Here is a 26848-nt window from a genome sequence, read left to right on the forward strand (position 1 = left end):
GGAGCTGTTACTGTTTATCTCAGTCAACATTGCTAAAATTCTCCACTGCATTTGTGTATCTTTTCTCTCTTTTCACTTTCCCAAACTAGACTAATATAACTTAATCTCTTTTCATATCTAAAATTCTTTTCGTACTAACTTATCAAACATCTCTGAACTTTGAAAACCTGATCCAAGGCTTTGTTATTTTTATTAAGGGAAAATATTTCCTAAGATAGTTTCAAATTCAGTTATCACAGACTCCTATTTGAGGTTTCTTTATTTGTGCCTTTCAGGAATACCAATTGTTCAAAGTTCCCATAACACCCATCACAGATAAGCACAGAGCTCTTACACTCCTAATACTGACTCCGCCACGAAAACTGGGGCCTCAGACAAGCTTCCTATATTATTGTCATTAGCATGTGGCAGTCACAAACTTTTAAACATATATTAAGTGCTGGACTCGTGGTAATAATTACATGGGGATAAGAGGATGACTAAGACATAGTTTGGGACCTCACAGGACTTATCAGGATGACATCAGTTTTGTTTTTTTTGAGCACTGGATCTCACGGGCATGTGACTCACTCTGTTCTTATCAGTGAACAATTAATATTGATATTTTATATACAAAGCAAACTTACCATGAGTGTTTTAAACATGCCTTGTAAAATAAAATTTAAATTTCTTTTGGATAAGAGTGTGATAGCAATACTTTTTCAAACTTTATTGTATACATTTAATAGGAAACACTACTTTGGGTTATGACTTGTTACTTTCATTTAAACTGCCATTTCTAGGTTATGACTTGCTACTTTCATTTATACTGCACATTTTTGAACAATAAATACTGACCTCAATAATCCCTATCCACCAAGAAAATGAGTAAGATATAGAAAATATATTTTCAAAATGGGTGTTTTCATTCCATAAATTAATCCCTGGAACAAAGTAGAAAAGGCCATGGAAGCTATATTGGCACATACAGGCCACTGAGGTATGACCAAGTAAATCACAGTTCAGTACTTGAAATGGTACCCAAGTGACTTTCCAGACTTAATGCTACTTCTAAGACTATACATTAGCTGGAATTCAACATAAGTTATATTCATTTACTGGCTGACTGCAGGCTGAGATTCCATTCCATTTAGTACACTGACGCAGCCTTTAATGGCACTCCTGAGGCCTGGGAGACTTAATGCAACTTCCAAAAGGGTCTAACTTACATCAGGGAGAGGTGTACATACTAGAGAATCAGGCTCAGGCAATATTCACTTTTCACCACAAGAGTGGGATCTGGAGGGCCACCCCATCCGCCCTCACATAGGACTCCGGCAAAGAGGGCTGCTAACTCTCAGTCCAGGCCCCCAGCACTGGCTTTCTACAATAGTCTCCTTTACTGGTTTCCTGCCCATCTTTGGGCCCCCTCCAGTTCATTTTCCACAAAGCTAGAATACTTTCTCTAATGTGCATATCTGATCTTCTCACTCCCCTGTTTAAAAAAGTAACTGTTAGTGCCTTCCTCTTGCCCTCAGGATAAAATTCAAACTCCTTACCAGAGCTTATTCATTAGACTCTGGTCTGGCTCCAGTTTATCTTTGGGACTTCTTTGGTTTCTTCCCAGCAACCTCAACCCAACCCTCCCAGATACACATTCCAGACTAACTTCACACAAATGAAGCAACGTGTGGTTCTCGTAAGGCTACTGTTTGTACCTCTTACTTCCTCCCCATTGTATCCTAATATCTAATCAACTTCATAACTCATCACGGACTAGGAACCTTTCTTCTGAATAAACCTTCCCTGAATTCCCCTCTTCTCTTTCCTCCTAAGCCTGGATTACTGAATCTCCTATCTAACTGTCTGCCTAGCTACCTACCTACCTCTGTAATGTGTATATAGTATTATATAAATTTATACATACTTTCATATATATATAAATTTTATATAATATGTACACAAATTTATATATATTTATACATATCCACGACTACTCATCAGTATCTTAAGCTCATTAGTACTAATAAATAATTAACAAAATACAAATTAAATACTAATTACATTTTTTTTTAAAGATTTTATTTAATGTGTGAGAGAGCATGCTTGCATGAAGAGGGGGAAGGGGAGGGAGAAGCAGACTCCCCGCTGAGCCCAGAGCCCCACACAGGGCTTGATCTCAGAGCCCCGAGATCATGACCTGAACCAAAATCAAGAGTTGGACACAACCGACTAAGCCACCCAGGAACCCCAAATACTAGTTACCTTTAAACTCATTAGTCCTTTCCCTATTAAATAGGCTAAAAAGAAATCTTAGAGCTTATAGAATTGGATATTAGTAGTCAGCGCATACGACCACCCCCAGACTACAAAATAGAGTAACGCTAAAGATCGACAACGTCCACCGAGCACTTGCTATGTGTTAGGAATGTGTTCATCTTTTACGGGCTTTAGCCAAACCCCACAACACCTTGATACTATAGGCAGTATTAATATTCCCACTTTGCAAATAAGGAAACAGAGGGTTAGGCCAAGATAATACAGCTTTCGTGGGGTGAAAGTGAAATTCAAACCCAGCTGTCTGGTTTTAGAGTCTACACAACGCTCTCTCATACCCCCTTACCTCTTCTATACTGTTTTATAGAAGTTCTGAAGTTCACTCTAGTTTTCTACAGGACTAAGAAAAACATCGGAAGCCAAAAAAAAAGATGTACATAAGAACACATAATAGCACTTAACACGTACTGAGGGGTAGCTCTGGCCAGGCCCCCACCCGGTACTTTACATGTTACAGCTCCCTGGGCCCTCCCAAGCCCCCTGCGAGAGGAGTACTTACATCCCACTTCACAAGCAAGCAAACTGCCGAAGATTACGAACAGGCACGGCAGACCTAGGATTCCATCCCAGGCCATCTGGCTCCAGAGGCCAAGTTCCTCATCTCCACATTCGATTACCTCTCAAAGTCATTGGGGCCGGGGTGGTGGTGGTGGGGGGGGGAGGGGGATTTGGAGGAGATCTTTAAAAAAATTTTTTTTTAACATATCCAACATATGGCGAATTGCCAGGCACTCATCAGGAGGTGTGTGTTAAAAGGCACATATCTAGGCCTCTCATCAGACACAGGAATCACTGTCTCACTGAGGCAGAAGAGGGAGGGTTTGACCTGAAAACCCACAGGTTTATTGAACACCCCAAGTACCTGATTTTCAGCACTACTATGTTTCGTAACAATTCAGTAGGTGTTTTAGCAACCACTCAGAAACACGTCACCAGTACAGGCTTGCTTTTTTCCTCTAAGAAAGGAACCACACTCACCAAGCATTTATAGACTGGAAGCTTCACGGAGACCATTTGGAGCAGTTTTGGTCCTTGAGCCGTGCGAAAGCTCCTAAAGGGAGCCGAGGGTTCCACTTTGATAGCTGATCCGATGCAGATTTGGTGCCAACCCCACCAGATGAATTTCACCAGGTCACAAAGCAAAGGCAACGCAGCAACCACAACGCTCCCAAGAAAGTTTCCGTGTGTAGCTGCGAAACCCACTTCCTACCCTGTGCAGGCCCAGCAGGAGGGGCACATTGGTGGAGAAGGCTGCCATACACCGGGCTTGAGCATGGATACTGGAGGGGGGCAGAGGGCAAGACGCGACCAAGAAGGGCAGACCTCCTTTGTCCGTTAGGATCAGTCTGCTGAGAGTTTCTGTCGGATTTATGAGCCTTCACTTTTATCTTAGGTCATAGAATTAGGCTTAATAGTCAGAATTCCTTTGTCAAAAGAATATAAAAGTATTCTCCTTCCTAGAGACAAATCACTTTACGTGAAAAGCCACCTCTAGGTAAATAAAAGAGGAAAACTTTTCTATAATAAAAAGCTGTATATTTTATGTAGCGGAATGTTACAAAAATCCACCAAAGTAGAAAGTACTCCCACTTAGAACTCATTTCTGAATTCTGGAGTTTGGCAGGGATGGGTTCAAGTGAAGCTTCAGTAATGCCCAGTATTACTCTTAGTACAGTCTGGAATTAAGTTATGCTCCAAGCGGCGTGGCAGGGGAGGAACCTTCCTACCCAGTCGTTAAGAGGAACATCTTATCCATTTAAATAGTTTACTATTGTGAAAAATCGTAGCAATACTTCTTTTTTTTTGGCAGGGAGGGGAAAAGAACACTGAAAACATTTTGCCTTTCAGAACTCCTCTAAGAGTCAAAGCTGCTCAAGTGAATGAAAACACCTGGTTAGCTTGGGTAGGAAAATACAACTCTGCAAACAAATAAACAACAACAAAAAACCCAAAACACATAGTGTGTTTCTGCATGCAGTGAGGGAAAACCGCCCAAAGATCAGAGAGCGAAAGGTTCTTAGAGAAATAGGGGGCGGTGCGGACGAAAGGTAGGTAAGAGAAGTTTCTCGATCATTTAAGGAAAGATTAACAGTTCAGGGAAAAGCATGGCATTCTTTAACTGAAAAACCCAAGAATCCCAAATGTTGAACATACCAATATGAGCATACTGCGGCACAGGAAATGTTAAAGAGTGGAGGGGGGGGGAACCTGTCCTACATGCAAGGACATGTATGTGCATATAACTGGGCCCGGGGAAGGGACATGGGGTTTGGGGGGAGGAGAGTTTGGGACGGATGTTGCCTAAGCTCCCTCATCCCCAGCCCGCTATAGTCATTCAGGATGGGATCACTGGGCTCCGTGAAGCACATCAGACTCATTCCTGCTCCTCTCCTCTCATGCTTCCTTCTAACAGTCCCCATTTCTCATCCTTCAAGGCCTGGTCCAAGTCCTAGCTTTCCAATAAGCTTTCCCTGACTATTCCTCTCTGCATGGCTTTCACTTTCTGGGAATCCCAGCTTACTAACTGAAGCCACGGAATCTGCCTCTTCACTAGTCTTGCTTCCATCCTGTGTTCTTTAGAGTCCTGTGTTGTATTTATCCTGCCTGCCTCACATGGAGATGGATAAGCCATGGTTGGTTCATGCCTTCGAAGGGGTTTCATCTAGGCTCATGTGAGAGAACTGGTGCTTGAGACTTTTAGTCCAGTGTGGTAAGTAACAAAAGGGTCCGGTAATACCACACCTGTCCTAAAGAATCAGGTGTATGGACAGGAGGAAGACTTTTAATAACTTTGTTTGTTTTTGGTGATGGTGGTGGTAATTATGGGCAGTTTGGAAGGGCAACTTGAAAGCCAATAGACATCATAAGAGAAAAACATATCTCAACTTCCTTACTTGTTCAGCAGTGAAAAAAAGAGGGAAAGGAAAAACAAATTAATAACAGCTCATTTCTCAGATTTTATCTAGAGAACACACACTTTACTGTTTTTTTAACTAGATGGTGTATAAAGGCTTAGCTTTAAATGCTAGATTACAGTCACTACTTTAGATTTATTTATTTTTTTTAAAGATTTTATTTATTTATTCGACAGAGAGAGACAGCCAGCGAGAGAGGGAACACAAGCAGGGGGAGTGGGAGAGGAAGAAGCAGGCTCATAGCGGAAGAGCCTGATGTGGGGCTCGATCCCAGAACGCTGGGATCACGCCCTGAGCCGAAGGCAGACACTTAACCGCTGTGCCACCCAGGCGCCCCACTACTTTAGATTTAAATTAAAGAAAATTAAATGCAGGCTTGAATAAGCACCCTTCTGGAAGGACTTAAAATCTTTCTAAATCTCCAAAAAGAAAATCTATCAGAGTTTTAAATAAAATAAGATTTTTTAAATTTATTTTTAAATTTTATTTATTTATTTCAGAGAGTGCATGAGAGAGAGCATGAGTTGGCAGGGGAGGGGTAGAGGGAAAAGCAGACTCTCCCCTGAGCAGGGAGCCCGATGTGGGGCTTGGTTCCAGGAACCTGGGATCATGACCCGAGCCAAAAGTAGCTGCTTAACCAACTGAGCCACCCAGGTGCCCTTTTTTTTTTTTTTAATGATCAAATAAGATTTCAAATTGATTAAGCATCACGGATTTTGAACAGTTAGTAAAATCTCACTTGTTTTAGATATTAGTACCATTGGATCTCAGAGATGGTACGAGGATATCACATCCATATACATACCACATGGGTATCCTAACAGAACACTGACCTTACCACACAGATACGGGCCGCCTACGAGGCTACTGTGAGCTCATAAATTGGCATACTGTGGGTATACTAATGAACTTAAGAGTTTTGCTTGCATATGAGAAATTTAATATTCAGAATGCAATAATATTCTATGTTTTTACAGTTCATTTATATTTTGGTATTTCCACCTCTGGTTATTTCCACCATCCCTTCGTAAGGTAGCTGAGGCAGGGATCCTTCTCCTTTTCCAAGAAGCAGGGTGAATGCTGCTTTCTCTCTTGCACAAGGACTCTCAGGGAATGATCACTGTCTCCACTTCCAGGTCACTGTTTTCCACTCTACCACACCATTTAGATTTTAAAACTAAATCCATCATTTAGATTTTCTGATTCAGTGACATTGAAAGTGAATTGTATATTCTGAAAAGTGGCCTTAATTTTTGGCTGCACAAACATCGCAGACAGTAGAGAGAAGGTACCTGAAAAATTTAATGAATACATTTGCAATCAAACCATCTCATTGCTAAAAGAATTCTTCCTTATAACTCTCTTGTAGGCTAGCAAGTAATTTTAAAAGCAAATTATAGAAATTTGCCCACAGACCGTGGATCACAAAGATTTTGCTTTCCTCTTGTCACTGTCAGGGGTTCCTACAGAGAAGGGGTGGTGGTCTTGTCAACCGTAACAAACAAGAAACAGTCTTGCTAGAAGGCCCTGTGTGGGCCGCCCTGTTCTGTAGGTGCTAAGCAACTAAAGTTTTAAAAATAAGCCAACCTCTCAGAACCTTGATTAAAAAATCCCTACGACGTTAGCGTATTAAGGACATAGTTTATCCCGATAAACTCCATAATTTAAAATATCAAATCAAAGTTTTGTATGTGATTTAACCTGGAGAATACTGCCCAGCTAGAACTTCAAAACGCTTAGGAAAAGAAAAGGGTAACGTGTAGGTCAAAGGTCTACTTCACAGAGAACAAGGACTCACATTAAAAACCAGAATCCCAGCCAACATAAGAATGCTGGAACCTGCTGGGGCCTGTCTGTACTTCCCATGTTTGAGAGTGTTTCCTAGCACTTACTCGGCAAGCAGGATGCTATTTGTCCCTCGTGTATTTTCACAGAAGTCCATTTGCTCTCCTTCCCTGGCCTCTTTGCCATGGGCTATGTCCATCATCGGGCGCGATCTATGTGGCAGAAGTTAGCGCAACTCCCCGGGGACAAGCCTCTGAAGGCCAGATGGGTTATTTAAAACCAAAGTGTTCCCCCTTTCTTACAAGAAGGATTTTCAGTGACCAAGCTTTCCTTTTTATCCCGGTAATAGCTTTTACATTCCGAAGAGCATTTTTAACTTAGGTAATAAGAACTGTAAAGCCTTTATATTTACCTTTCTTGATCTCGTTCTATATACTTTAACAATTCCTATAAAAAACAAATTTGGTACAATTTTCAATACCCCTTAGTTGAAATAGCACAAGATGCCAAAAGAGCTGAAATGGAATATTACTTCAAAAACTCAAGCATAAAAAAGTCCTAGAATGCAAAAAGGCCATGAACTAAAATATCAATGGGAGTAGACTGGCAAAGAAATTAAGGAGACATTCTGAACACCAGGGCAAGCTGCAGGAGCCATTCTGCAATTCCAACTGTATCGTGTCATTTCATGTCAGAAAGTACAAATCTCAATGTTTTATCATAGCAGAGTCTAACGAAGGTTTCTTAAAACCATGCATTTTGGAGTTTGCTATTTTCCCTTTGGAAAAATACCATTTCTATGGATAACGAAAAACTTTCAAAGTACATTTTGCTAAGCAGTTCTGAGCTTCTAAATGACTCGTACACGGACACACTTCAGCTATATGTTTGAAAAGCTCTGCACGGGCAGCACTAAGGAAATAAGGACAGTTTCCCTCATTAGGTTATTAGAAGATCATTTCCACTGGATAATGAGCCCCAGATAAGGGTGACGTGAAAAGCTACAGAGTTGTGTGTCCTGTCACGTACCTTTTAACAAACCCCTGCCCTCCTTTGTCTCCCTCACTGGTTTGAACCCCAATCTCTTTCACAGAACAAACAACATAATACACAAAGAGGGAGTCAGAATTTGTGTTATTTTCTTCTCTAAGTGAGAGCAATAAAGCCTAAGGAAAATAAACAAAGCGAAGCTTCCAGAGCCCTCTGGTTTTCGGGTGTGTGTATCTGTGGAGCCCCTCCTATCTATCATGGCCACTCCTGACACCTTCCTGGTGCAGAATGATAGGAATGCCCTGCACCACGACTACTATTCTGGGGCAATAAAACACTCAGAAAAGTACTGTACAACCCCACCCCCATTCCGTGATGCCTCCAACTAGCTCCTCTGACGAGTACGAACACAAGGGAAGACTGCTTTGGACAAACCATGATCATAAACTAACCGAGATTTTTATTATGCTAAATTCCAAGTTCACTTCTCCAAATGAAAGGAGTCGGGGTCCTTATGAATTTTTAATTTTTACCTCTAACCTTCTTTGTGGCACTGACCTCTCCACCTTTAACAAGCACTTGCATACTCTAGAACACTACTCGATACCAGGGATGCAAATATGAGTAAAGATGATCACTACCTGTAACCATCTAGAATCAACTGGACTAAGTTATTATGGAACGCTGGGTTTTCCTCAAAGCTGAGGTTCAGTTAATTGACCCAATCTGATTTTAGTTTGTGTGAGTGTGTACACTTCCTGACCTTAAATAAACTGCCCAACAAACTGTCATTTTCTATACGTGACTCAACCTCAAAATTATGAACGCAGTTTCTTCTTTTCAGTGGTAGATAGAACTATGACCCTATACTGTATGGAATCCAAGGGTAAAGGAAGGCTGATGCCAGCAATAGCTCTGGAATGTGCATTTAAAAAAATATATAATGGTTTGATTTCAGGTCAGAGTTCCTTGTTATACCTAAAAGGTGAATAAAACTAGTTTATGGTGACTAACATAATATACTAAAAAATCAAAAAAAACAACTAGTTTATGACAAACTGGGCAGATATTCTGTGAAATTGGTCAATAAGCCAAAGGCTGAAGCTGTTTCCCCTCAGAGGATTTTTACATGGACACATACTTACTTACACATACTCACCCCACCCACCCACCCACACACCATCCCCGCTTCACTCTGTCAGTGCCCTCTGACTGTCCAGCAGCCCTGAAAACACTCCCTACACCACCCGCGTCATTGACCCAAAGTCTCTAGGCACCCTATGTCCATCCATACGCACCCATTCAGCTACCTCATTTGCACAGTTTGTCAATGGTGTGTGATGGAAAACCTCCTCACACCATTCCAAAGCGTCTTCAAGAAACACTGAGGCTAATCCTGGGAGCAGAAAGGTATCAAATTAAAAGTAAGGATTTCGCTTCCTCAGGGTGAACCCTACAGTTGTCTACAAACAGAAACGTTTTGTTTTCCTCAGGTAAACTTAAGTTTCTAATCTTTCACTGGATGTACAAAAGAGAGACAGAAAAGAGAAATAGAATTTTCTAGTGATCTTGCAGCAAAAGTGAAGGCAATCAGATTTCCCAATCCATGAGGTTTTACTGCATGGGCTATTAGTATTGGTGCATATAAAACATAAGCTCAGTCCTCATTTGGCTTAAAATCTGATATGTGCAGGATCCATGGAAGCCTACCACGACAGAAGTGCGGAATGTTGGAGCTGGAAGGATCCAGAAAGATCACCTGGACCAAACATGGGCAGCAAGTATGGCCTAGTCCACAAGGCTTGGCAGTGCCATGTACCCACATATTACCAAATAAATCTGTTCCTTAAGACCATGAAAGTGTTAAAGTACAAACAGTGCCCAGAAATGAATTATCTAAGCAATTTTTTTCTAGAGCCGGTATTTCTGACTATATACCTAGTTGTATCATGCAATGTCTCAGTTACTTAAAGAGCAAATCTGTCCTTCAGAGTATATATACTATAGGCAACTACATTTTGGTTTTTTGCAATTTTCTCTAAGAGGCCCCCCTACTGGCACTATAATCTAGATGGACTACAACATAGGAGGGCCTGACAGTTCTAAACCATTCTCCATTTTGATGCATTCTTTGGCATTTTCAGGTTTTTATCCTTTATAGTCATTGTTCAGGGTCGTCAGAAGGATCGAGACAGCAAATGTAAATTAATTAGAATAGCTGCTGGCATCAGTCATTGCTGAATAAATATTAACTGTTATTTTGGTGTATGGGCACTAGAGCTTTCCATCTCTGGGTATCATAGCTTGTCATAGTTCTATCTTCTTCCCTAATCTTGATTTTTTTAAAAGACTTTATTTATTTATTTGTTTGACAGAGAGAGAGAGCACAATCGGGGGGAGCTGCTGAGGGAGAGAGAGAGAAGCAGGCTCCCCGCTGAGCAGGCAGCTCGACACGGGGGTCCATAGCAGGCCAGGACCCTGGGATCATGACCTGAGCCGAAGGCAGACGCTTAACCAACTGAGCCGCCCAAGTGTCCCCTTAAGTTGATTTCTGAATTAATAAACAATTCGCTGTTTATAGCTATTGCCTCTTCTTTTTCTACTCGTTCTTTTTGCTCGAAGTAGAAAAAGGACGAAGGCATTTTCGAGGCATAAGCACTTGGTTGCTGCCTCTTCCTCTCCCACCTCTGCAGAACTGAGCTCCTGTCTTTGCCAGCGGCCGTCCTGTGCATCCCGTGGCTCTCACTTTGCTCTGTCTGCCCCCACTCTTGCCAACACAACGTCTTCTCTCTTCTGGGTTTCTTCTTCATGTTCCTGGCTGTTGCTTCTGTTCTCTCCCCCCAGTTTTTGTCTCATGAACAAACAGCCTGACTTTAGTTGATAGTGATTTTTCTTTTTGCCAGGACATTAACTGGATCTGGATTTTTTTTTTTTTTTTGCTGTGCTTATTTGATTACTGGGTTCTTGGAGTTCTCTTTGTTGGATATATAATATGTATGTATATATATGCATATATACATATTTTAGTATAGTATATATACATTATATATTCTGTTTGTTTCCTCCTGGGGAATGGGAGCATTAAGGTAATGCTTCCTAATTTGGAACTATTTGAGAAAGCCGGACAATAAATAACAATAATAAAGAACAGTAACCACATCACCACCACAGTGAGAGCAGTACCACTGAAAACAGTCACCGCAGTCCTTACCCTGTTGGTCAGAGTGATTTACATGGATGATCTCACTTACTTCTCACTCCACTACTATGGGGGTAGACACGGCGAAATTCAAACGTTGCGCTGAAGGCCCACAGCCAGCCATGATGGGGCTGTTCAACAGGGAGCCTGCCTCTAGAACCCACACTGTTAACCAGACAGCAAGATTTCCCTGGGCCGTTAGTCCAGCTCTAGTAGGTCTGACAGAATCATAGAGGTGATTGCCGGAAATTTTCTTTAAATCAGCATAACACAGTAAGCGCGCATACCACACTGCAGTTTGAGTCATCTGGGTTACTAGAATATTTCTTCTAGTGTTATGAAATTCTAGTAGCTAAAATCTCTGAATAACTAATTATTGTACCTTATATTTTAAGGGTGAAAAGTTCTTGGGGGAAAAAAAACTAGGTAAAACACTCCCAAATCACTAAAATACATATAGCTTCATCCAGGATTCTAAGAATTTTTAATAGCTCTAAGATGAGATTGACGTAAGCAAAAATCACTGTTATTCATTAAGGATAAAAGAATTGGAAGAATTTTGAAAATAATTGGAGACATTATAGAAATTTTTACGTTAAAACAAGATATCTTGAGAGGACACTCAAAGGCCACTAGACTCCCACAACTGACTATACAAAATCATTTAATAATAGTGAAGCATTTTTCATAATGCATTTGGTATTTATGAAATACATATTAATCAGAATTTATTTATCCAAATCTGGCCATAAGGAGTTTATAGCATATTATATATCATTATCCATCATCACACTAGCATGTTTCAAGTTAATAGCATATAATTATCTGGCTTGATCTGTGGAAGTCATATTATATCTAATAATCTAAAATTGAGTCAAGTGCCATTATAGAAATACCCATATAAAATAAGATCTCAGTCATGGAAAATGGGCTCTGAAATCCCACTGGAAAGACCATTCGACCAAAGGCTGAACAAAAACAAAATAAAGTTTTAATGCAATATCCAATATGCCCGGATGCAATGAAAGCAATGGGTAGAGAAGCAACACTATATTTCATGCTACACGCGTTCTTATTTCTTTTTCAAAATAGACAGTTTTTCCTTCTCCACACTAACTGTCTTTTTTCTTCCTCCATTTCCATACTTCTCTCTATCCTAACGCTATGCTTATCCTCTGATAGCTGGTTAGTCCCCTTAGGAACTGTTTCTGCCATGTAAGCTTTCAATCTGAGACGAGAGAAAGAATAAAAATCACTTTCAAATGCATTATTTCTCAAATTCTCCGAGATACAAGACCAGTCTTTCTCCCTAATCCTTCCAGGACTGACAATTTAGCAAAATACAATAGTAATGTATTAGAAAAGAAGGAGATGAGAAAAGAGAGAGAGAGTATAAGTCCCATTTCTTAAAATTATTGTTTGATTTAACCAACATGAGATTTACTGTTGACCTACTATGTAAGTTTCTAAACACTTCACTTGAAATTTCTCTACTTCGCTCATTGAGGATGGGTGGCCAAGAGGCTGCAGACGGGCTTGGGCCCAGGAACCACACACACGGAGGTAGCTCTCACTCTCAGGTGACTCACTCTCACACTCACCTCTTTCCTTCTGACCTTCAGAATCCAAGGACCCTCTCCTCAAGGACACCTGGATGCTCAGTAGAGAACAGGACCTAGCATGGTGCCCTATTTATTTCTCTCATAGCTCTCAGGAGACTCTCTCCTTCACAAGCGAAAGCTCTACAAGCAGACAGACCTTGTTTGTTTTAAGATTTGTTTCATTACTAGGGCCTAGGACGTTAAGTTCATTAATAAGTCTCTTCATCTCTTTTCCTGCTTATTCCTTTACTCCACTGATGTTCAGCACATGCAGAAACACAGTTCTTTTCTAGGGCAGCTTTAAAGTTCTGGAATCAGACATACAGTAACATCCCTCTTACAATACATACTATCTGTTAGAAGACAGTTTTTACTTTATAGCCACCAAATATATCAAAACTTTATAATTCCATTTTTTGTTTTTTTAAGAGAGAGAGTGTGAGGGGGGGTTGGGGGGAGGGACAGAGGGAGAGGGAGAGAGAGAATCTTAAGCAGGCTCCATATCCAGCACAGAGCCCAACTCAGGGCTCGATCTCACCATCCCGAGATCGTGACCCGAGCTGAAATTAAGAGTTGTATTCTTATCTGACTGAGCCACCCAGGTGCCCCTATAATTCAGGATTTTTATACCAAAGGCAAAACCAAAGGTGAAAAGGTTAATGGATCAGGTCCTATAAAATTTTAGTTTACTAAACAGAAAAAAAAAAAAAAAACTTAAAAATAAGCTGGAAATGTATCTATATTACAAAAGTGTAAGAATCTTAATAAAAGAAATGACAAAGATGAATACTGCCATGAAAGAAAAAATAATTTATCTTCTCAATTAAGAAATGTATATGAAAATAATAAAATCTTGTATCTACTCAAATGACAATTTTTAAAAAGATATTATTCAATGTGTACATGCTAATATATAGCCCTTCCTTGTATAAATATATAACAAATCTTTAAAAGAGTCTAGAACAGTTTACTTAGCAATTCACACTTAAATTCATTCAAAGGAAATAACAATGTACATAAAATATTCATTGTATTGTTCTAGATGTCTAATAAAAGGGAGATTAGTAAAAATAAGATATACCTATGAAACTATGCAGTCATTAAAATGCTATAGAATTTATTAATGTGAAAAGATGTTTACAATATATTTACAATCTATTGTTACTGAAAATACCAGGTTGCAATACTATATTATACAATATGGTCCCATACTGCCTTTCTAGAAGAACATATATCAAACTAATAATAAATATGAGATCTTTAATTATTTTTGATTCTATTTTCTAATTTATCTGCAATAAACAACTGTTTTAATGTAATGAAGAATAGGATTAAAGATATAAAAAAGATAAAAATACAAAAAGACCGCCTTCAGTCAAAAAGTAGTAATAGGGATTTAATTCAACTATCGGAGCTAATAAGAGGTCGAATGTGATTGAACGAATTTGCCGCAAAAACAAGACACTGGGGGGATTTTTAAATTAGGAGACCTACCTTCAGGTATTTTACAGGCACATTGATATGATAATGATCTGCCAATCACACTTCTGTCTATGTATTCCTGAAAGCAGTATTGACAATGTTCAACTTTCGGCTGCTCTTCCATCTGACTTGCATGCGCATTATGGTTTGTCCACAGTTTCAAAATCAGAGCCCAGGAACCGGTTCTTAGAAGCAGTATCTCAAAGATGCATAGAATGGTTGTTTGATCTCTTGATCATTGATAGGTCATTTAGTTAATGCTTATCACACACCCTACTTGCAGAGCTAGGATAATGACAATGAAGACAACAGCTTTTTTCAAAAAGGTGGCTGGCAACCCCCAGTGCCAGTGGTTTGAGCGTCTCACTCTCCAGACTCTCACGTCATTCACTTTGGGTTTGTCATTCCTTTTTTAATGGACAGAGGCAAAAGCGGAGAACTTCAACTTCACGGAAAATTTTAGAGCTTTTTGAAAAGAACTTCAGAGAGGATTCGGTCTAACCCCTTGATCTCATAAATATGGAAATTGAGGCCCAGAGAATAAGTAAGTGAAAAGCCAAACCAGAACCAGGTTATCTTGCCTCTAAGCCCAGTCCACTTTCCACCCCCATCTGCTACCTACACCCAACGCTGGGTTCTGCTCTAGGAAGTAACTATCGGACTCCAAGATAATTAAGAAGAGTCAGTGTGTATACAGACCTTGCATCTGGTAGCTGTATGGTGCCTGTCCGGGTTGAGGGGTACTGAAGCTTGTGCCGTAGCTGAGAAATCCCGTCTGTCCAGGTGACTGAGACTGTGACAATCCACCTTCAGTCTTGATGCCTGCCCACAATGCACCTAAATCCGTTAGTGATAGCTTATCTATCTGTTCGTCGCCAATGCTGGTCAATACACAAAAACACTCCCACAACTGTTCCGTCACCAGTGCTTTCCCACGTCACCTCAGTAATCAAGGGTACGCAAGCCTAGCGTGGAATACCCTAAACTAGAACTTCAATTTAAACCAAAAAACAAAAAGCAGGCCTATTCTAGATTTGAGTGATTATTCACATTGTCCTTTCCTGTTTTTCTGATTTACGTTTTCTATAAATTTTAACTTCCATGATATCATGTCTCTATGTAGTTTTGTTTTATTAGAGGTTAAAAGATCAGCTCCTTTATAGTTAAGAAATGGCCGTAACAAAACTTTAACTAGATTATTCTAAAAGTTGCTATGTTGATTAGTGTCAAAATCAAAATTCTCTTTTCTAAAAAGAGATTAATTAGTCTCTAGTCTCACAGCATTTTTTCCTTTGTTTTTTCCTTACTCTTCCTGCCCAAAGCTGATGTTAGCACACGACTCATTTTAAAGTCAGAGGAAGCAATATTGGGCACAGAAGTAAGCAACCCGGGGAAAACCTTCTCCCAAATACCCCAGATCCTACCAGAAAGCAAGCACAAAGAAAGGAGAATATTAAAGAACTGAATCATGCAGCAGCATATGTTTCATAAACAAGGGAAGCAGACCAGTAGTTCCTTTTTCAGCCCTTGTAGTTTCAAGTAGTTGTTCCAGTTTTATTGTTTTAAGTGTAGCCTAAAGTACACTTTCTGTTTCTTCAGGATAATATAAAAATAATGTGTTTATGGCCCCCAACTACTTCCCGAAGCGCCAGGCCGACATCTGAATTTCAGGACTTGGGTTTGGCAGTAGTGTTGTGTAGGGCTCGGCGCTGGGTTATAATTAAAGACAGTCATCAAAGTTCACAACTGTCCTTAATTTCCACAGAAGGAAGAGAGAAAAATTTCTGCCAAGCGAATTCACATGTTTGAATAATTTTACTTTGCACTTAAGATAAATGATATCTTTGGGATCTAGAATACACAGTAGTCTCACTGTTTATTTCCATTTTAGGGGAATTTCATCAGTAGAATGAAGTTAGGTAACTTTCCTAAGGCAGTGGAAGAATCTAACTCTTGGCCGAGAGAGCCTACGATAATTCCTGGAGTATCTCTAAATAACCTCATAATGACCTGAACATTTAAGTCTTAACCTAACCGTAATATTTTTTTAAAAAAATGTGGTTTTTTTTTCCTCTACAGGCAATCCCAAAACAATGAATAACCCATACTTAAAATTGGTCCCTGGAAAAACACCTGCCTAAGGCAGGTGGTTTGATGGCTCTAGAAACTCCCTTTCTTTTCTTGTCACTAAGAGGGATTTCCCCCTCTCTCTCTCCATTGGAGACTCTTAATCGGCTTCCAGTCCTCATTTGTACCACCTCTGGGTTTAGCCTGGAGGTGCAATCTTCATAAGAACAGATAAGGAAAAGCAAGAAGAGGCAGAAAACCCCCTCATCTGCACCTAGTTCGAAGGCTTCCCCCCACAAGCCTGCAAACTCATCGCTCAGCTCCTCGGAGATCCAGAGAATAGCATGAGTTCTTCTTCCTCACTGATCTACTGTTCACACTACGAAAAGATTTCCCTATCTTTTCTTACAGGGTTTAAGTAAAAGGTCAGGGGGCACAAATCCTTGGAGGGAGTCTTCTTAGACCATCTAGACCTTAACTATCAGCCATTAAGAACCCTAAACTATGTGTTCTTCCTTCACAAGCAAGTGGAGGGGAGAAGGTGGTCACATTTTTTGGATACACTGGCCCAAGAAAACTAGAATGTCTGGTCAGAAGCACTGGGAGCCTCTCTCTGTACTCAAGGGTCAGAAAGAAAAGAAGTAAAGTGATTGCTGAAAATACTAAGGACTCAGAATCTTTCCCAGGAGATTTATAAGCACAGAGGGCCCTGAGGTCAAAGCCCTTGACCAACGTGCCGTGCTCTTACCATCTCCTGACCTGTCACATTAAAATGCTCATCCTCACCCTACTAGTTGTGACTGGAATCTCAGAACCTCTGCTCATCTTACTCTCCTGGAACAATTATTGCAGACAACAGGGACATCCCCTAATGGTTTAGAACTGGAACAGTCCTAGACTTCAGGCAAGCAAAGGGCCCTACCATGACTCCATGGGGAGAAGAAAGAACAAGAGAGGAGTTGCGTGTGTGGCAGCCGAGGCAGTGACGTGAAGAACAGCTTCCCATGGTAGCACTAGGGCTACAGTACTTCAGTATTGTTTGGGCCGGAAGATACATTTACACTTCAAATAATCAGCTTACCAATCCATTTTGAGAATATAAATTGGGGACTGCCTCAACTCACATTATTGAGTTGAAGGTACGCAATTCAAATCAGAGATCCTTTTCTCTCTTTTAGCACCAGAATTGTTTAAAAGTAAACTGCAGATAAATTTGATCTATACCTAATATTATTTTCAAAAATCTTGAGTAAAAGTTATGGAAATGAAAGAATTCTAGGAAGTCCGTTTTATGGCTATTTCTAAAATCTGGCTTAAAAAATACCTAGCTAGATATAGATAACATTCAGTTCTGGATGGTTTTGAAGTGAAACTATAAAGGGTGAAATCATATATAATTTACATTTTAATTTACATATGCTTTTTAAGAAATTTATATGTAGTTGATTTGGTTTGGGGTAGAGCTAGAGAATAAAAAGGAATAACTTGCCTTCCAACTGTTAATGAAATGTTTAAATGCTTATTCTTTCTATATACTGCTATAAACACAGAATTACTTATTCTACCAGTCCTTTCCCCCAGACTCCCATGTACTTTTTCTTGATCACTTGATTTTACTTTTTCTTAAGGGAATGTTAATAATTCATATTTTTCTAGTCAAAGTGCAATTTGCTTAAAATTATAATCGCAATAAAATTGAAGAAAAGGTATCTTGAAATTCTAAGGCTTCTTAAAATTAAACTTTGGGGGTTTTGCTGGATTTATTTTTAACTTACAGGTATTGGCCCTTTAACAAATGAGTTAAACTACACCAAGATAAAGATAATCTCCGGGTGGGAAGGAACAAATAAGGATGTGAGCTTTCTGTTTCCTGCTTTGCCTCTTTAAAGTGCAGCCCAAGCTGTGATACATAGATCACTTTTCCTAATGGCTGATACTGCTGAAATTGGAAAGTACTACCACCCTCAAGCTCAGAGCAAGGGCTTATGGGATTCTGTTTGTACTTCCCTAGTCATAGGTAGGCATCTGATACATAAGAAATGAATCTTTACCCCCAAAGACTCCATTCACCGAAGTTTTATCGCAATTAGGCACCAAAATACTTTGGATTCCAGAACCAAGGGCTCAAGTGGCAAATTAAAAGTTGAGCTATAAATGGGGGAAAAATGAGAGCAAGAGGGCATAGGAACCGTGCGATCTATTTGCCACCGCTGACCTCAAGACAGGTAGCCGCCACTTCTTACAAGGCTCATTCAAAACAAGCCTAATGAAGAATTTAGACACAAAAGGTGGTTCCAGTTTCTAAAGTGGCCCGAGGTGACAGTCTTTAGGCACCACTCCTGTGAAACGTGCACACACAGGGCTGCCCTTTCTGATCCCACTACTGAGGGAACAGGATTACTCACCATAGGAGGAGATTCCGTACGGCTGTCCCGGCTGTGGGTATGCGGCATACGCTGTAGCTTGTTGCATTCCTGTGGTAAACTGTGTTTGCCCATATGCAGCCATAGTTTGTGAGGAAGGGGTAGGGAGAATATGTGGGTATGGTCTGCTATTTGTCAGAAATGACAGAAAATAGAAAGCCCATGCATTAGATGGAAACATGCAAGGTAACGGATTAACAACCATATCACAAATCGCAGTTAAAGACCGTCTCTTAAATTATAACTTTCAAATGTAATATACAAAGTACCGAAACACTTCAGTATCTCTTCTAGGTGACGCGCAAAAGAAATCTGTGTAAACACAGTGAAGTCTCTAGGAAATGCACTTTAGTTTAAATTAAGACGTAACACGTGGGCACAAAACATGACTTGAAATAAGGTAAAAGGCTACTCAGAGAAGTCATTTATTAAGAGAAAATATATCTTACTTGGAAGGATAAATCTGTGGTGGGGAGAACTGGTGAGTTGGTCTTGGGCTGAAGCTACTGCTCCCAATTGCTGGAAGAAAAAATAAATAATGCACGATAATCATCGCAAAATACAAAATACGTCCAAAGCACCGATCTATTTTTGAACTACAGGGGGACCATATGAAATTGCAAATGTTTGCCCTTTTCGGCCTGAAAAAAATGGCACTTTCATATGCTCAAACTAAAAGTTAAAACATATTGAATGACCTATGGGAACTCATGAAGGGGTTCGAATTTTAAATGAACTCTTAGAAGCTAGTCACCGTCATCTGAAACACCCGTCCGCGGCAGTTTACAAGGTACAAGGCGTCCTGGCTACTGCTTGGAAGGACCTGCTCAAAGGGGCGGGAGGAGGGTGAGTTTGCAAGGCTGGGCGGGACCCGAAAGGTCACCGAGCCTATTGTGTGTGCTCGGGAACACACACACCTGAGACTGGATTACAGAGAAACCCTGTCTAATCTGCTCTAGGGTGAGTACAAACAGGGCCGAGCCTCATTTGCCTGCATTGATTTAGCAACATTTTTCAGTAAAAATGCATTCCTATAGCTCTCTTAAATTTCTCAAGTTGCAAGCTAAGCCTGTTTTTTCTTGTGTTGAGGCAGTGTTCCTGGCCTTTCAGTTCAACGTGCACAACTTCAGTTAATCCCTCAAAAAAGTGTTTTTGTTTAAAGATGTTGTTCAAGCATTCAAGCAGAATTTCATCTTTTTAATCACATGGACTTTATTCAGTAGGTCTCAGAAAAGGCACTAAACTCTATCATTCTTTTACACTCATTCTGAGCTAGAGCAAAAATCCATTTTTGTGAACATAAGGCAATAAAATAGTTCTCATCTTTATTTATTATAAATAGGCCCTATCTCTTTTATGTGCATATATATTACACACATTTACACTTATATATTTATAAATACACACAGCTATATGTGTTTTTATGCGTTACATGTAAATACTGTAAAATATATATAAAAAGATACCATCTGTATATTTCTACCTCCCCCCCAGACTCTTCCTATTTTCTACCTAGCTAAGATGCATATTCTTCGGGTACAATTATGAGATGTAATATGTTTATTTTCTTCTTCCACTAATAATCCTGCTGTTCAGAGGCTCTATTATTCATTAACTATACTGTGTATTAAAATCCTTCTATAGGGGCGCCTGGGTGGCACAGCGGTTAGGCGTCTGCCTTCAGCTCAGGGCGTGATCCCAGCGATCTGGGATCGAGCCCCACATCAGGCTCTTCTGCTATGAGCCTGCTTCTTCCTCTCCCACTCCCCCTGCTTGTGTTCCCTCTCTCGCTGGCTGTCTCTATCTCTGTAGAATAAATAAAATCTTTAAAAAAAAAAAAATCCTTCTATAAGGTTCCATGCGCTCCAAGTTGTATACATGTTTCATGATGTCACATCAGTACATTTATACAACTCCAATTTAATGTTCTATTTGTGTTTGGAAGAAGAGTGGTAGAGTTGGACCAGAATCTTAATCTATGAATACTCCTTTCCTTGTAAAGCAAGCAGGCCTAACCCAGCAAGAGGAGAGCGGATCTAGAGGAGTACTACTCTCGCACGCAAGCTGCCAGACTTCCACCGTGTGGCTCTCAGTTTGGCAGAGCCGGGGTCCACAGTAAGGCGATGGCAGGCCAACTCGGCTGGTGTCCCTGCATCTGCGGGCACACGTTGAGTCACTGCTCTGTACCAGGCACTGAGCATGCAAAGACAAGTTCTGTCTGTCACATGTGGGGAGGCCGACACACAAATAGCCATGAGGGGATTAGTTAAATATTGCAATTTATAGAAGGGAGGGATTAGTGAGAGAATACTTGGACAACAAGGACTACCACTTGCCCAGGTCATCCGCGATGACAACCTTTCCTACTCCCCTTTGCTAAGCCTGGAAAGAGGCCGAGGGCAAAGGAGATTTATCCAGCAGGGTAGCTGGAAGAGTAATGCCTTCCCTGGACAATCACAGTCAAAAGTAAGTTTAAAAAAAATAAAACCGGAACAAAAACCCGGTGCAACCCGATGATGGAAGACATAGAAATCCCTTTTATTCTTTTTCAACTCTATCCCTGGGTTTTTCGAATTGTGTGTTGGGACCCGTGAGAAAAAATCATAAACTCAACCTCACAGGTTACACCCAGCATTTTTTTTTTTTTTTTTTTTTTACAAACAGAATAACAGAATAGTATCTATCAGGGTTATTACACAGGGTAAGGTGAGTTCCGTGAAGCTCTAAGATTATACACGTAGTACGGGTGTGTACACAGAAAGAGATCTGAGAGGCTGCAGAGTGGTAATTAAGCACAGGTTCTGGAATGAGAATTTAATTTCGGCTCACACTGAAGTTCCAACTGCTCTGTCGTCTGGGTCAAGCTACCTGATCCCTCTAAGCCTTGCTACGTTCCCTGGATGATGGCACTAATGCTACCTACGCCCCCCAGGATTGTTTGAGGACTAAATGGAATCATTGAAAAAGTGAACAGTGCAATGTGTAGTGTTAATTAGTTCGGATCTCCAGATTCCCACTATCTTTGCCCCAAATGTGCCCTTCCTTCTGTATTTTTAATTCTACTCAATGGACAGCATCACCATTTGTCCAGCAAAATACTTAAAAAGCAGGATTCTTTCGTCCCATTGCACATATGGGGCATAGAAATTAAGTAACACATCCGCACAAATGGGAAAGTTGGTATTTGAACCCACGTCTGCCTCTCGCCCTCAAAACATAACTATCTCCTAACTTCCTACATAGAAACTAAAAACCTCAAAATTATCTCCTTCCCCGCCCTCTACTTCATGAGTCTTGAGTCCCCATCCCAAACCCAGATATTGCCTGTCGACCTGTCCTGCATACTCCATCCCCGCTCCCCGCTCAGATTCTCATTAGCCTCAGCCGCATTCCCTGTACACCACCCGTCACCCTCCACACACTAGATCCACGGCCACCAGAGTGATCTTTCTTAAACAGAAACTTCACGTCCATTCTCCAACTTACCCTCTCTCAACCGTGCTCACATTATCCCCAGGAAAAACTCCAAATTTCTTGGCAGAGTACACAAAGAGATGTAAGCACCCACTCTCCCCTGGGTTTAGTAATCTGTAGCCTCCTTGGACTTGAGGATTGCCCATACGTGCCGTGCATTTTCATGTTTGGCTCAGTGGCTCTTCATACCAGACCCTCTGCCTTGTGAGGCCGCCTTTCCCCTGCTTGATGAATACTTACTTCTCTGCTGGGACTAAAACATCATTTTCTCTTTAGGATAATGTCGTCCTTCTCTGTACTTTCTTGGAAGGTTGTAAACATTGGCAATGTAGCACTTAACCACACCACATTATAGTTAGCGTGTGTAGCGTATGGATACTAGTTTCCTCTGCTAACCATGAGCTTCTGGGGCCCAGGACCTCTTGCTCTCCTTTATTTCCAGGCACCTGACAGGGCCTGGTGTGTGGTAAGTAATCAATAAACAATATTTGTTTAATTATAATGTGAGATTTAGGTCATAAGCAAAGTAGATTTTTTTTAAACCCTGATGATAGGAAGGGTGGTTAAATTATTTTAAGTCATATGTAAACATATATAATAAACCTGACTCAGCTCTTTGGCAATATGATTGGGAGTGAATGGTATTCTTTATAAAATACATGTGAGTAAGAACCCATGATGCTGCCCAAGGATCTTGCTACTAATTACCTAACTATGTACCCCTAAAATGATTAAATATTTAATGCCATATAATAAGCCATATCTTTTGGGATTTCCCTAAATCCAAACCATTACAATTTTGTGTGGCCTAAAGTCAAGAATCTTCCATCTTGTACTTCAAGTACTTCTCCTCCTAATTGCCTAAACACCTTTAACTTTTTAAGCAATAATTTAGGAATTCAGATTAATTTTCATTTCATGAGACCAGAATAACCTAAAGCAAAAAGAATGCTCCCAGATCACTCATCATTCATCAAGGTAAATAAAATGGTTATTTTACCATTAGTAAACTCCAAATTACACATGCCAGAGCCTTGGGAACATATGGGCAACTAATACCTCTCTCTCTCTCTGTTTTAGCACATTTGTTTCCTATTATTCCATTCTTTCTCTTACTTCTAACATAGAAGTTAAAGAAATTTCCCAAATCTTGTTGGGGGGGGAGGGGGAACCAAGCTTGAGAATCTACTGAGGAGGTCAACAGAAATCCTCTTAACATTTAGATCATTAAAATATTACTTTTCATTGGTAAACAGTAAATGGGCAGAACACTATTACATTTTAAAAACATAATAAACCACCTTGCAATTTTCAATTCAGCAACATGCCTTTGAAAGTCAACTTCTTTCCTCTAGTCTCCCCATACCAGGATACCTGGTGATTTCCCTGGAAAACAGGAAGCCTCACTGCCTCCTTAATGCTTTAAGATGCTCAGATTCCCTGAAGGACAGAGGAGGAGACAGCTACTACCAATGTCAGAATGGCTCTGTTTACTCTTTATTCTTGCTGCCTACTTCCCCAAGACACCCAGAATGGTTGGGATGTGAATTTTTAAGCCATCATGGAGAAGCAGGAGTAGAGACCACAGAGGTGAAGACCATTTTGGAGTCAAATGCTTGGAGATTGCTTTCTCTTTCCCTTATAAACTCTAAATCCTTTTCACAGCTACTCCAGCAGGCCATGGTTTTTGCATCTTTACTCGAGGAAAGACAGAAAGAAGGAACAAAAGAATTAAGAGAAAAGCTTTGTGTTTCCTATACCTGGACCTGATTGCCCAGCTTACTCTAGCCCTCGCCACCGTGCAACACGGAGAATCAATATGCAGAACACAAGATCCCCTATAGCTTCAGTCTTCACCAGACTATCCTTCCACCTTCAGCTAAGCCTTTTCCCAAGGCCCAGCTTCTCCTGGGTCTCTCTTTTTCAAGTAGAGCCGACTCATGCTCTCTGACTCCAGATAGGACAGAGACCTGAAAAACATAACCCTATTGCCGCTTCTTCCAAATCTTTGTTTTGTTTTTGTTTTTTCTCTTCCCAATGAAACCCTTCTTTCTCTAAGGTTTATGACAATTCTTTAACACTTTCATGAATGCCCCACTTCCTAAACACTGCCTGGCCTTTATCGAAACCTTTAGTATTCAACTGTGTCCCCTAACAAGTCCCAGTGTTAACCTTGGACTATGCGTCCAACACTTCTCTTCTTCTGTCTAGGCCTCCACTCTGGCCTTCTACTCCAACCCTCGAGCTCAAGATTGCATTGTGGACCCTTCTTTCCCCCCGTTCTCACACCACAACAGCATCAACCAATTCACTGTTTACTTAACAAACCTTGACCGACCAGCATCCATGTGCTCAATTCCATGACAGCCACTGGGACTGTGAGTGTGAGCAAGGAGACAAATCTCTGCTCTCATAGCGCTATGGCTTAGCAGGAAGAAAGACAAGGAAAAGTAATTTTAAAAGCAGTGGTGAAGGCTGAGGAAGGGAAGTATGTGGAGGAGGCCTGAGTTTTGAGATTAAGGAAAGACCATCTTCTCCTGCCACAATTTTCTTTCCCTTATTCCCATCTAATCTGTTCTCCAACCTTATTATAGATGCAGGACCCCTGACATACTTATCTTCTCTCAATTTGTTATCCCTTACCTTTAAATAAATAAATAATAAATAAATAAATAAATAAATAAACACACACACACACACACACACACACACACACACACTTATCCCAGGAAAGGGTCATTATTTAGAATCATTATTCTAAACTCTTCTCTTTCTGATACCCTCAATTCTCTTACTTCCATATTCTTCCATGCCTGACTTGGAAAATCTTTAACTCTAGATCAAAGTAAATATCTTCCGACCTGGGCAGCAAAATCCTTGTAGAGAAAAATTGCTCTATGATAAAGACTCCACATTCAGGGGTCTCCCTTTGCTTGGACTCTGGCTCTATTGCCAACTTTCCTTAATGTTCCAAGCGGCCTCAGGCTTCCCAAATCCTCATGACATCTATTTCAATCCTCTCCATCTCTTCCCGCTCATAAGCCTATCACTATCTTCACTTTGAATCGCTTCAGAGGAAATGGTAGAAGCCTTCATTCACTCATTCAACCATCCATCCATCCATCCATCCCTCCCTCCCTCCCTCCCTCCATCTAGCAAATATCTAAGTGCCTAATATGCACCAGATACTCTTTCAGGTGTTGAGGATACAAATGAACAAAACAAAACAAATCTCTGCCATTACAAGCGTACATTTCGGTGGGGGTGAAACACCAACAATAAACCTAATACACAAGTAAATAGTACAGTTTGCAAAAGGCTGTGTTATTGGCCAGGAAGGTTGTATTTAGCATGTCAGAGAGGCTGGAAGCCTACAGTGAGAGTTTTGCAACATTGAGTAGGGTAGTCTGGATGGGGGTGGAGGGGCGCCTCGAAGAGAAGGGGAGAGGAGAGCACAGACTGGAAGGTGGTGAGGGAGTCAGGCAGGTATACCGAAGGGTGCCCCGGGCAGAGGGACTGCCACTGCAAAGGTCCTGGCTGGGAGCATGTCCAGGACATTGAAGGAAGAGTGGGAAGGAGGCAATAGGTCTGATGGGGCTCATGGATATTGAAAGGACTCAGCATTTACTCAGAGATGCATGGGAGCTACTGGAGGGTTTAAGCAGAGGAATCAGACAGAAATTCCCTTAACATATTAACTCCTCCTCCCCTTCAAACTCATCTGCATTAATTCCCGTTCCATCATTCCTGATGTTTCTGTGGGAAAGTTATTCCTTTTCTATGGCGATCCACTTCTGTTTTGGATTTAAGCCATTGCTGTCCCAGTGGGCACCTCTCTGCATCAATTATCTCCACTTTGTCTATACCTTTAACCCCTACCTCTATCAAATCTGTGTTGGCAGCCAAAACCACGCTGACCTTCTAAATGCCATCCTCAACCCTATCTCTCACTTTCTAATGGACTACCTTCTCTCTCCCTTAACCGTTTATGTACTTGAAAGACATTTTTCTCCTCCCTGTCTCCACTTCTTCACCTTATTGGTTAAATCATCCATTTACTCACTGCACTTCGTGAGCACATATATCTGCTAGGAACTGTATTGGAGACAACAGAAATGGGGCATATGGGCAAGAGGGCACAAGGGGAAGTAAAGCACCACCCACTGAAACTGCTGTAGGCTAAAGCCACTGATGTTTCTCATTTAGATCTTATTTTGACATAACTTGACACTGCAGAAAAGTTGCAAAAATAGTAGAAAAACTTCCCAGATATCCTTTACCACAATTCTCTAAATGCGAACATCTTATTATATTAGCTTTATTCTTATTCTCTTTTCCTCTCTATGTGTGTGTGTATACACATGTATAGCTCACTCTTTTTGGAACTGCAGATAAGATGTCTCTTTACTATTACTTCAGTGTATATTTCTTAAGAACAAGGAATTCCTTAAACCACAGGTTTTCAATATCAGGAAGGATAGCAAAGCAATACTATTATCCATAGATACTTTAAAAAACTTATTTCTTTTCAGTATGTGACTTTAAACTTGCACTTTAAAATTACTACTTTTTAAAAGTATGACTCTTATACAAATA

The 26848-nt window shown here is 40.5% G+C and overlaps 1 protein-coding gene across 7 annotated transcripts in view; it reads right to left on the reverse strand.

Annotated features, from left to right (window-relative positions):
- The window catches only part of EYA1 (EYA transcriptional coactivator and phosphatase 1), a 160174-nt gene that overhangs the window by 108173 nt on the left and 25153 nt on the right, over positions 1-26848 (reverse strand). For 2 of the 7 annotated variants that reach the window (XM_040626132.1, XM_040626128.1), the window contains exons 3-5: positions 19228-19297; positions 18761-18903; positions 14988-15110 (exon numbers count right to left, since the gene is read on the reverse strand). In XM_040626132.1, the coding sequence (XP_040482066.1) occupies positions 14988-15110; positions 18761-18903; positions 19228-19297 (336 nt within the window). Of the gene's footprint in view, positions 1-14468; positions 14474-14983; positions 15126-18760; positions 18907-19227; positions 19298-26848 lie in introns of those variants that run through there. The other 5 variants (XM_040626131.1, XM_040626127.1, XM_040626130.1 and 2 more) reach the window with 3 other exon arrangements.

This window comes from Ursus maritimus, unplaced genomic scaffold, assembly GCF_017311325.1.
Source record: "Ursus maritimus isolate PB19 unplaced genomic scaffold, ASM1731132v1 scaffold_9, whole genome shotgun sequence".
In the NCBI taxonomy this organism is placed as follows: Eukaryota; Metazoa; Chordata; class Mammalia; order Carnivora; family Ursidae; genus Ursus; species Ursus maritimus.